Source organism: Alligator sinensis, unplaced genomic scaffold (assembly GCF_000455745.1).
Source record: "Alligator sinensis unplaced genomic scaffold, ASM45574v1 scaffold524_1, whole genome shotgun sequence".
In the NCBI taxonomy this organism is placed as follows: Eukaryota; Metazoa; Chordata; order Crocodylia; family Alligatoridae; genus Alligator; species Alligator sinensis.
Window position 1 is genome coordinate 88,458 of NW_005842747.1, and position 10,799 is coordinate 99,256.

The following is a 10,799-nucleotide window of genomic DNA, read 5'->3' on the forward strand; positions in this document are numbered from 1 at the left end:
CTCCCGCCCGCACGGCCCTTGGGGTCCGGCCCCTCCGCCCGGGCTCAGCCCACCCGCACTGGGGCGGGAAGGGATCCCCCCCGGCTCAGACTGGTCCGCACTGGGGTGGGGGGTGGGTTTGCTTTTCTCCGCATTAGGGGCAGAAGGAGATTTCCCCCCCTCCCCAGACTGGTCAGGACTGGGGGTTGCCTTGCTCTGCAGCAGGGTCCTGGCCTCAGCCCGGGCTCCCAAGTGCATTAACAGCCTTTCATAGGGGCCAGACATCGGCCCCCGCGATGTCCGACTCCACATCGGGGTGTCAGTTGTGCAGCGTTTAAATGACAGATGTCCCCGGGCTGGTTTGGACGGGGCGGACCCTGCCCCAGACTCCCCGCCAGCCTGGCTCCTGCGATTACGCTGCTCCATCCCAGGCAGTAGAGCGGTGCCCCTGTGCAGCACTGACCCCATCCCCTATTTATTCCCGACAGCCTCGGGGTAAGCAGCATTGCCCCCTCCTGCCTGGAGCTGCCCAGGGACACAGAAGACACCCCGGCGACTCGAGGCAGGGACAGACACATCCCTGAAAGGAAAGGGCCCAGGAACCATAAGGATCCCCCAAGTTTGGGGCTGCGGCGATTCGGGACGGAGGCTTTGGACACCACCCGCCTGGCGGCACCAGAGCGGCAGACCGCTTCCAGCATCCTGCTGCTGGGTGTTTTCCTCGCGGCCCCAGCTCGCGGCGTGAAGGGGACACAGGGGACGACGACACTTGCGTCCACACTGACCGCCGCGGGTTTCTAGCCCCAGCGCTTGCAAAAAGCTTGAATGCGTGAGTGCACCCTCCTCCCCCCAGACCCATTGGGAATATGTCCCTTTGGTTCGGCCGATCCTTGTGTTTGTGGCAGGACAGGATTTCTGTCCTCCCCTATCAGTGTAGATACCGGCCAACTAGGAAAGCACGAACAGAATTTGCAGCCGGGGCAGAGGAAGGGGGATAAAGACGCACAGAAGAGGAGGGGCTCGGATCGGTGCGGAGGCAGACAGAGACGTACCACGACTCACCCCACACGGCCTTCAGAACAGGAACACTGTATTGACGGACTCTACAAAAAAAGGTGTTACAAAGGCATGACTACACACCAGCAGCTGACATGACACAGAGGAAGAGACACCTAGTTACAGTCACCTCGTTAACGACGACACTTAGCTCCTGCAGCGTTCGACCGATATGTACAAAGATGTCTGAAAAGGAGGTCCGTTACCTCCGACGTCTAAGGGTTTTAGTTCAACCGTGAGATATAGCGCCACGTGTTTCGTTGCCGAATAATAATAATAATTATAATAATAGAATACTAGTTTGTCTACGTGATTACCTAAAAACAAGCAAACATCTCTTTACAGGGGTTAGCAGAAGTCGCTTTTCACTCCTCTGACCTACCTGAGTTTGTGACCAGACCCAGTAAAAGTCACCGTCGGTAGGAGCTCGTGTGAACGGAGGGCTGGCGCCTGTCCTTCGGGCCAGACCCGGATGCAGCCTGCTTGGGTCAAGTTATGCCCTTCAATGAGGACGCAGTCCTCTCCGTGGAGAAATCCTCTTGCTCGAGTGAATGCCCCACACACCTACACCCTTCTCTCTCCTTCTTCCCCCCCCTTCTTCTCTCCCCACAGCCCCTTTCCTCCTTCCTTGCTCTGTATTCTTCATCATTGTTGCCTCCCCAGCTCAATTCTTGCTCCTTCTCCTCTCCCTAATCCCAGCCCTGCCCCCGCGGCACAGCAGCACTGTTCAGGGTGTCTTAACAGAGCCCGCGGCTGGGGAACGGCACCCCCAACTCCGTGCTTCCAGCTCTGGAGTGGGAAACGGGGGCCTGGAAAACTCCGATCATGCCTGAATGTGCCTGGTAGGTGGGAACAGCTGCTCAAACCCCCTTGCCGCCACTCTGGAGAACCATGCACCGCGATTCTCTCGGGGGGCGGGGATCCAAACCCGTGCAGGGGAATAGCTAAAAACTATGCAAGTCCCACATGACCCTAGGTGGAGGGCGGCGGCTCAGCCTGGCTACGGACAGTTATAAAGAGGAACGCCGTTTAAACTTCAACAAAGCCGGCTCGGGAGCACGATGACGCGGGGAAGCAGTGGACTGGGGGTCCCTCTCCATGACACTGCCCTTGGCTGGCTTCCCTCAGCCCAAAACGCAACAGCCCGTGCATCCCCGCCGTGCCCGGCGCTACGGCTTGCTTTCCTTCTTCACGAAGAAGTGGCCGGTCTGCGTCCCCGTCTCGGCGTGTTGCGCGTCCTCCGGGGTCGGGGCGTTTGAGGTCCGCGTGTGGATCTTCTGGTGGCAGTTCAGGGACTCCTTGTAGCGGAAGTGCTTCCCGCACACGGCGCACTGGTAGGGCGTCTCCCCGGTGTGCACACGCCAGTGCTTCAGCAGGTGATCCCTCCGGATGAAGCTCTTCCCGCACTGCGTACACTGGTAGGGCCTCTCGCCCGTGTGGATGCGCTGGTGCCGGATGGCTTTGGACAGGTCCCGGAAGTCCTTGCCGCAGTAGGTGCAGGTCAGTGGCCCGTCCCCCTTCCCCGTATGCAGCTTCTGGTGGAGGATGAGGCTCACCTCCAGGCTGAAGCTCTCCTTGCACTGCGTGCACGTGTAGGGTCGCTCCACCATGTGGTTGGCCTGGTGCCGGACGAAGCTGTACTTGACGTTGCCGCCCCGCTCGGCCTCGGGGCGCTTGGGTGGCTTGGCACGGACGGGCGCCTGGGTTCGCGGGGAAGGTGCTTTGGGCTTTTGCCGGAAGCTCTCCCCGGGCTCCAGCAAGGGGCAGGTGCCGCCCAACCCATGGACCTTCTGGTGCGTGGCAAAGAGTTGCTTGTCTAGGAAGCTTTCCCCGCATTCGCAGCAGATGTACGGCCCCTCTGCAGCGTAGGCCTCTTCAGAGGGCTCTTTCTTCACGGCATCCTTCCCCCGGCGAGCTGAACGGCGCAGCCCGGGACCCAGCGGGCTCCTCTGCTGCGCTGTTGCACTGCTCCGACTCTTGTTGGGTGGCTTCACTTCCTCTGTGGGGCTTGGGAAACCCTCTTCCCACTTCCCTGGTACCATGCTGGAAAGCTCTGGGTTTTCGGCACTGTCCTCATCACCCGGCTGCACATCTGCCAGAACAGAGAGAAAGACGGGGGGTAGGGGTGGGGACCATTTCATTCCTCAGAGACACTGAAAACCTGATGACTGAGGTGACAAGCTCTCTCTTGTCAGACAGCAATTGGCACAACACAGTCATGGTCCCCCCTGGGGAGCTCCAGGAATACAAGGCCAAAATATTCCTGAGTGTCATTAAGGTCTGGGCACCAGGGTAGTAAGGTCTATGGATATAGCGAAGGGAGATAAAGCAGAACAGACCTTTGCAGATGGGCGGTTATAGTTTGGAGTGAGGAAAAAAAGTAAAAATAAATGAGGGAGCAACCACTTTTCCTTCGGGCTTTGTACAGCCCCTAGCACTATGTGCCTACCACAGATAGCAGTAAACAGAAACCACCGAACACCAGTGACTTGACGTCTGGCAGATATCGGGGTCTGCAATTCAGAGACGCAGGAACGCCGCAGATGCTGTCATTCTAGGCGGGGCCTGAAAACACCGATTTCTGCAGAAATTTGGATTTGAAAAGCTATAGGCTTGGCTTCCAGCACGGCCCAGCAGTGAGGCTGCCCGCCGCTTCCCATGGTAAGGACCTGAAACGCAGCAAGCCGGGTGTCTGCCGCAGGCCGATTCTTTGCTGTGAAGTATCAGCCAACCCAGCTCAGCTCTTTCTGAAAGCAAGGATGCTGTATGCATTGCTTTGATGGGCTAAAGCAATCCCCGTACCCTTTCCCTTGCAAAGTGCCAGTGACCCCAAGGCTGTGCCATGTGCCAGGGCAGAGGCTGACCTCTGTGTCAGGGCTGTGCTTATCAGACTGCAGATTCCCACCCCCCACAAAGTGGTGAAGCATGGTGTCTTTTAATTCTGGAATTTCCTCATTTCTAGCTTCCTGATGCTGCAGCCTTGCTGCTCTTAGTGTGCATGAGTAAGCTTCACGTATTAATACCTTAACCTTTCCTTTGCTAGAACGCCGTGGTTCTCAACGTTTGTAGACTCAAGGCACCCTCAGCAGATGCAAGGCATCCCTTGGACAATATCAGTTCTCAGTTTTCCCTTGGTGTTTGGCAGGGTGGATTTGACTGAAATCATATCAATTTAAATGGTGATTAAAATCACTGGTCAGGAAGCCTCAATTTACTCATAGGCAGGCAAGCTTCTTTGGGTAGATGCGATATCTTTTATTAGACCAACTGAGTCATTGGAAAAAAGTTCTTGGCAAGCTTTTGGGCGCAGTCGCCCTTCGTGAGGCATGGGGAGTCTGCTGGTCTGAGACTCCAAGGAATGAGAGAAGCTAAAACTGTGGCAGGATGTCAGTGAAAATATAAATAGGTAGAAACAGAAAAACAAAAGGTAAAGCAGGGAAGGGAGGGAGAAGAAAGCAGGGGACAAAAAAGGCCAAAGGGAAAGCACTACAATGGTAATAATACAAGGTAAAAATGTCTTTAGACCAACACGGCTACAACCAAAACCCCAGCAATGTGGAAGATATCAATTTAATCATTGTCGTTTGATTTCCTTTATTCATTTAACTTCTTGAAACTCTGCACTTTTAGAAAGAGGTAAGGGCTTGACGGTGTACACAAACGTGCAGAGACCAGAGGGCTGATGGGTGGGTATCAGGCCTGTTCTCTCTCATCGCCACACACTGCTGTTAACAAGGACGTGATCTCTGGAGACGACAAACTCTCCCTATGCCTGAAGAACGGCTATTTAGTTGGTCTAATAAAAGATCTCTCATCTACCCAAAGCACCTTGTCTGCCCATGATCTCTGGAGATGTACACCCACAGTTTGAGTCTGAAACGAGGCATCACCGAGATGTTTATGGGATCTTCTAGACTGAGCACTACGTCCCACTGGGTAGAACGATTTTCTTTACTCTTTACTAATCTGTAGAGGAGCCTCTGGGACCCCGATAAGATTGGGCCCCGAATACAGCCCATGGCCTGTTGTGACCTATTTATAAAACTTCTGAAAAGGTTACATGAATAGATTGTCTCAAATAGTATATACCTAGAAGTTATAATCCCTACTTCATGATGGTATCTTTGCGCTTTAACAGATCTTAAATTAAAACTACTTTTTATAAGTTTATTTTTTTTAAAAAGCATTTTAACAAAAATATGATTAAATTAAAAAAAATCTGTTTTTTAATTTTTTTAAATGTTGATTTTTATCCACCCTGGTGTTTGACTACAGACAAACCCCAGAGCAATTCTTCTGTTGCAAAGAACTCAGACTGCAGCAGGGCAGCATGTTTTTAACACTCTGGATTCCTAGTTGAAATCTCTGGGTTTATCAGGTGAATCATGCGTGCACACCTAATTGTGCTAGCATCGTGTGGCACCCCATGGCACCCTTGAAAGGAGCTCAAGGCCCCAGGGTGCCCTGTCACCTCGGGTGAGAATCACTGCTGTAATGCAAGAAGAAAATATAGTGGGACGTGGGACCTGTCATTTACAGGCCTGGCATAAGGCAACGCCCAATATATAAGCCTTTGATGTGAGCAGGTAACAGGCGAATGACCTTAGGGCTTTGCATTGCTAATAGGAAGGGAGGCTAATGGAGTCAGTTGATGAGGATAACAAAAGAAGCTGTTGATGCAAACTGTGGATGCGTGAAGGTGTTTTTAGGTAATAAATTACTGCAGCAATAAGCCACCGGGGCAGCTTGTTAGCACACCTGTTAGTGATGGCAAAGGAACCTCTGAAGAGTGGGAATCTCAAAATAAGTGGGTCTGGGAGGACAGATATGGAGAAGGGCAAACTCCCAGAGGTGAATATGCATAAGGGGACACAGGATGCTCCCCAGCACAGCGCCCCTGAAAAGAACGGGATGCCAGGACGGTAACTCCCTGCCCCCTCACCTGCTTCGGGTCTCTCCCTACAGGGGTAGAACGAATGGTGGCTGTTTTGCACGGCTTCCCTCTCCTCCGTCCGTGTGCAGTCCTGCTCTTTTATTTGGTCTCGTAAGGCAAGCAACGTTTTACCCAGCTCTGACTCATGGGTCTCAGGGGCCCTCGATTCCATTGCAAGGGGCAAACCCCAGCAAGTCAGCGGCTGGTGAAGAACTGATTTGTGTTAACGGGTCGAAGGAGGAATCAGGCCACAGTATCTTATGTAGTTCCCCAAAGTGGAGCAGGTACTGGCTGACCACCGGGTATCTCCGTAAACAGGCTTGGCAGAAACCGCCATGGGGAGGTACCACCTCTCTTCCCATCCCAGCAGTCACAAGGACAAGTGCTGGGCTGGACTCCACTTCCGCATGCCCCGTTTGTGTCCCGGGGGGATTCACTGCTCCCCTCCAGGAAGATGTGCACTGCTGCTGCTGGTAGCCAGGGCTGCGGTACCGCGATGGGCACTGGACCCTAATCCCCTGCCCTGCCTCTGACTGCATAGGGGGCTGCCTTGTCTCCTCTCCCTGAGGCCAGGGCATTCGCAGGTCTCAGACCCTGCACTACAACTGGGTGTTTCTGTGGTTTTCCTAAATCCCTCCCCCCAGAATTCAGGGATGAGGGGTCTACACCAAGCATCTAAGCAACTGCAAGGCCCTATCCAGTCTCAGCCCTGTCCCATGCACGTGCTCTTCAGCTGCTCCCACTACCCCGGATACCTCAGCAGGCTCCTTCAGCTCTGGCACTGACTGACCTGCCCAATACTCTCCGTGCCATCCCCATCCAGGGGACTCTCCCCCTTTCCTCACCTCCCACCTTGCATCAACGCCTCTTTTTCCAGTACCCCCACCCCAGTCCCTGCCCTCCCTCCCTCCTCTGGTAACACACCCAGGCTGCAACACCAGATGCTCCATCCACCCTCAACACACAGTCTGTTGCCACCTGCCCCACAGAGAGTAGATGCTAAGCGTAGCCCCATCTCTCCCTCCAACTACCTGGTGCCCTGGGATGCTCTGTCCACAAAACTCACATGTGCCAGGGTCTGTCGGGACCCCCTTCTCATCAGTGATCCCCTGGTTTGCAGCTGGCGTCTCCTCGTATTTATTCCATGAGCTCTCGGTGGGAGTAGAACCAGGAAATCCTGTTCACAGGGAAGAGAATTGAACAGTGCTTTGCTAACCCTGGCTGTGGCTTTCCAGGAGTGATGGCAAGTGGGATTGGAGCTAGGTAGGAGAGGAAAACGTGGACAAAACTCATCAGAAGGGATAAGTGCCAGGGCTCCGGCTCCTTTCTCTCACTGTTTCTGATGGGTTTCAGGCTGTTACTCACCCATATTGGGATCTCTAGGGGTTTCTCTTCCCTCAAAGTCTCCCTGGTCCCCGTCACTGGGATCGTCCCCTTGCTCAATGCGGGACAGAAGGTCGGGCTTGGAGATGGCAGCATCTGCATATGGAAAAGGGTCAGAATATTTTCCTCCTGCTCAAGGCACATGAGGCAGGATACACCCCGGCACCGAAGACCGGCCTCCTTACACGGCCAGGAGAGGTAATGAGAAAGGAGCTAAAGGGGCCTTCACATGGCTCGTGGGGGCAGGGGTGCTCCTGATCATGCCACGGTCTTGAGGGGTGAGAGGGAAATCTGCCTGTGCTCCCCAAGGGCTCTGCTTTATTATTCTCTGTGCAATGGTCAGGGGCTGCTCTTTTCCAGCCTGCTTGAAGTGGGGCAGAAGTGACCCTGCTGGACTGGGCTGTAACAAAAGCTGTACTCTGTGCTCAGAGCCAGCAAAGCTCCCGGATGTCACAGAAGAGGGGAAGAGAGGCTGGAGACAGAAACGTCCTTTTGTCTCTGTTTTGTTTCACCGAGCTCCCTCTCTGAAGCATACGGGGGCACCTGGTACCTATGAAAAGCAAGCAGAGCCGCGGGGGACAATTTCCTGTGGCCACAGGACGCTGGCAGAATATCGAGCCACATGAAATGGAGGGTCCTGCTTTCTACAAGAGGGAACACTGGCTCTGCTACGAGGCTGAGGACACTGCAGGGCACTCCAGGAGGTGGGAGCTGCCCCTCCCGCAGGCTGATAGACCCCTGCAACGGACCTGTGGACCTTAGCACAAGCACCCATGCCCCCCTCTCCTTAGTGAACACCACTCTTCCACCTGCACCAGCCTAATGAGACCACCCACTGGTACCTCTTCTCTCCTCTCCACGATCTCGTGGTGCTGCCGAGGAGCACAACTGCAGCACAGTTGGCATCGGGATACCCACCTGCTGCTAAAATAACAAGGACCGAAAGTCCAGGCTGCCCAGAACCCGCCACCACCTGGGTGAATGTCTCGCTATCCCACTGCCTGACCCCACCAGCCCTCTCTGACCCTCCAGTGTGTGGGCAGTACTGGAGCTGATGTAACGGCGACTCTGAAAACCTGGTGCCTCAGAGAACTTGCAGCTTCACACAAAGAAGCGAACCCAGTCAATCTTTACCCAGCGAGATCACAGCCTCATAGTTGCCTTTCATGATGTGCCTGTACAGCTCCTTCTGCCACTCGTTCAAGTTTTTCCACTCCTGCTCTGAGAAATTGAATGAGGCGTCGTTGAACATCACCGGGACCTGCAATCACAAGCGGGGAGCGGATCAGTCACTCTGGTTCTGGCTGAGAACATCCCACATCTAAGGAAGCAATTCTTCCCCTCTATTCAGCACGGGTGAGGCCACATCTGGAGTCCTGTGTCCAGTTTTGGGCCCCCCACTAGTGGACAAAGTGGAGACAGTCCAGTGGAGGTCAACAAAAATGGTTGGGGGGCTGGGGTACATGACGTATAACGAGAGGCTGAGGGAAATGGGCAGATTTAGTCTGCAGAAGGGAAGACCGAGGGGGATTGAATAGCAGCCTTCACCTCCCTGCAGGGGGGCTGCAAAGAGGATGGAGCTGGGCTGTTCTCAGTGGGGGCAGATGGCAGGACAAGGAGCAACGGGCTCAAGCTGCAGCAAGGGAAGTTGAGGTTGGATATTAGGGAAAACTTTGTCACCAGAAGGGTGGTGAAGCACTGGGACAGGCTCCTCAGAGAGGTGGTGCAGTCTCCGTCTTTGGAGATGTTTAAGACCCAGCTAGACAAAGCCCTGGCTGGGATGATGTAGTTAGGGCTGGTCCTGCCTGGAGCAGGGGTTGGACTAGATGTGACCTCCTGAGATCCCTTCCAGCCCCCGTTGTCTGTGATTCTGCAATCCTGCCCCAGGCGCTGTGCGGGACTGTGCTGCGATTACAGAGCGGGGCCTCCGAGCAGCACACATGTAATTCTGCAGGAGCGAAGGGTCTGACCACTTAAGCTGCAAACCTATTTTGCAAGCACCCAGAGCAGCAGCCTGCTTTCCCCCCCATGCCTGTCTGCCTGGTACTTGGGGCATAAATACAAACAGGCTGAACTGCACTGGGCACTTTGCATATTCAGCTTCTCACAGCGGAGGCTTTGGTTAGCAAATAGTGTTTCAACTGGCCAGTCTGGGCTTCCTCGAGGTGTCAGGACTGTATTGAACTCCCCAATGAGAAACAGAGTTGGTCGCTGCGTGGCATTTATACCATGAATTCTCCGTGTGCAAGAGGTGGGGCACAAAAGAGGAAGAGGAACGCTCTTACTTCTGCCTCGCCTGTGCGCTGGCTGGCTCGTTTCCAATCTCTCAGTCAATTTGGAAAAGCCTCCCCTTAACCTGGGCTTGGTTTTTAAGGCCCGGCTCAAGAAACCCCTAGTTGGAAGGATGTAATTGGGGCTGGTCCTGCTTAGAGCAGAGGCTTGGACTAGAAAATGAGGGTTGGAAGGGACCCTCCAACAACGGTTGGAAGTGGAAGTCGCTCCTGAGGTCCCCTCCAACTCTCCTTTTCTACGATGGGAGAGCAAGGTGTGACACGGAAAGACCCTATTCGGTTTGGGAAGCAATGGGAGAAAGGGAAGGGATTGCAGGGCAGCCCCGTAAGGGGACGAGAAAGGCTGCACACGGAGGCTCCTGACAGCAAAACGGCGAGTGCACAATACTGGCAGGACCGGAAAAGCCCCTTCGGCGCCTGATAGGGACGAGTTGGGATGTCCTCACCTTGGGGATCTCCCCTTTGGCGCCGGGCGGCAGCCGCAGGATCCAGAAGTTCCTGTTCTTGAGCAGGTTCTCCATGTTCTCCAGCCTCTTCTGCAGCTGCCCGTACTCCTGGATCAGGGTGCCCAGCGCCGTCCACTTGCTCTCCAGCTGGTTGCCGAACTCCACCGCCGTCTTCTCGCAGCCGATCAGCTTGGTTTCGGCCATCCGCATCCGGCCCTCCAGGTTCATCAGCTTTGCCGCTTGGGAATCCACCTTCCTGTCCACCGCCTGGATCTCGGCCACCAGCGTCAAGGAAATCTCTGCCGTCGGCAGGTCGGCCTCGCCCACGGGAGGCTGCTCGGGGACGTCGAGGGGCTGCACGAGGCACAGGTCCTGGGACTCCATGTCCCAGTCCAGATCCTGTTTGCCAAGACGAAGAAGAGAAATGAGGCCGTGTCCCGCCCCAGCCGCGTACGGACAGACATCAATTATCCTGGGATTAAATGATATCGGCGTCGGACGCTCTGCGCTAACAGCAGCTCGGACTCGGCTTCGTCTGGGGAGCGCAGCGAAGGACCTTGTACCGCGGCCGGCCCGCCCAAGGTCACCTCGCCCGGCCCGGCCCGGCCCCCAGGCCCCGCGCCGGACTCGTCCCCTCGAAGCGCGGGGCCAAAACCCCATTCCCGGCGCCCCCGCGACCGCCGCCCGGTGACACATCGGGCCCCGCCACAC

At 55.2% G+C, this 10,799-nt stretch overlaps 1 protein-coding gene across 3 annotated transcripts; it reads right to left on the bottom strand.

The window, feature by feature from the left end:
* Nucleotides 1-941: 941 nt before the first annotated feature.
* On the bottom strand, nucleotides 942-10,692 carry LOC102385385 (zinc finger protein 398-like). 3 transcript variants are annotated; one of them, XM_014525125.2, is made up of 6 exons: nucleotides 10,089-10,692; nucleotides 8,513-8,612; nucleotides 7,334-7,447; nucleotides 7,035-7,145; nucleotides 5,978-6,181; nucleotides 942-3,127 (listed from the first exon to the last, which is right to left on the bottom strand). In XM_014525125.2, the coding sequence occupies exons 1-6, from the start codon at nucleotides 10,470-10,472 to the stop codon at nucleotides 2,205-2,207; spliced, it is 1,836 nt and encodes a 611-aa protein (XP_014380611.1). In that variant the 5' UTR covers nucleotides 10,473-10,692; the 3' UTR covers nucleotides 942-2,204. The 3 variants fall into 3 exon arrangements, with proteins under 3 accessions (XP_014380611.1, XP_014380610.1, XP_014380612.1); XM_014525124.2 differs by having other exon boundaries at nucleotides 8,486-8,612; nucleotides 10,089-10,689; XM_014525126.2 differs by lacking the exon at nucleotides 5,978-6,181 and having other exon boundaries at nucleotides 943-3,127; nucleotides 8,486-8,612; nucleotides 10,089-10,683.
* Nucleotides 10,693-10,799: the final 107 nt, after the last annotated feature.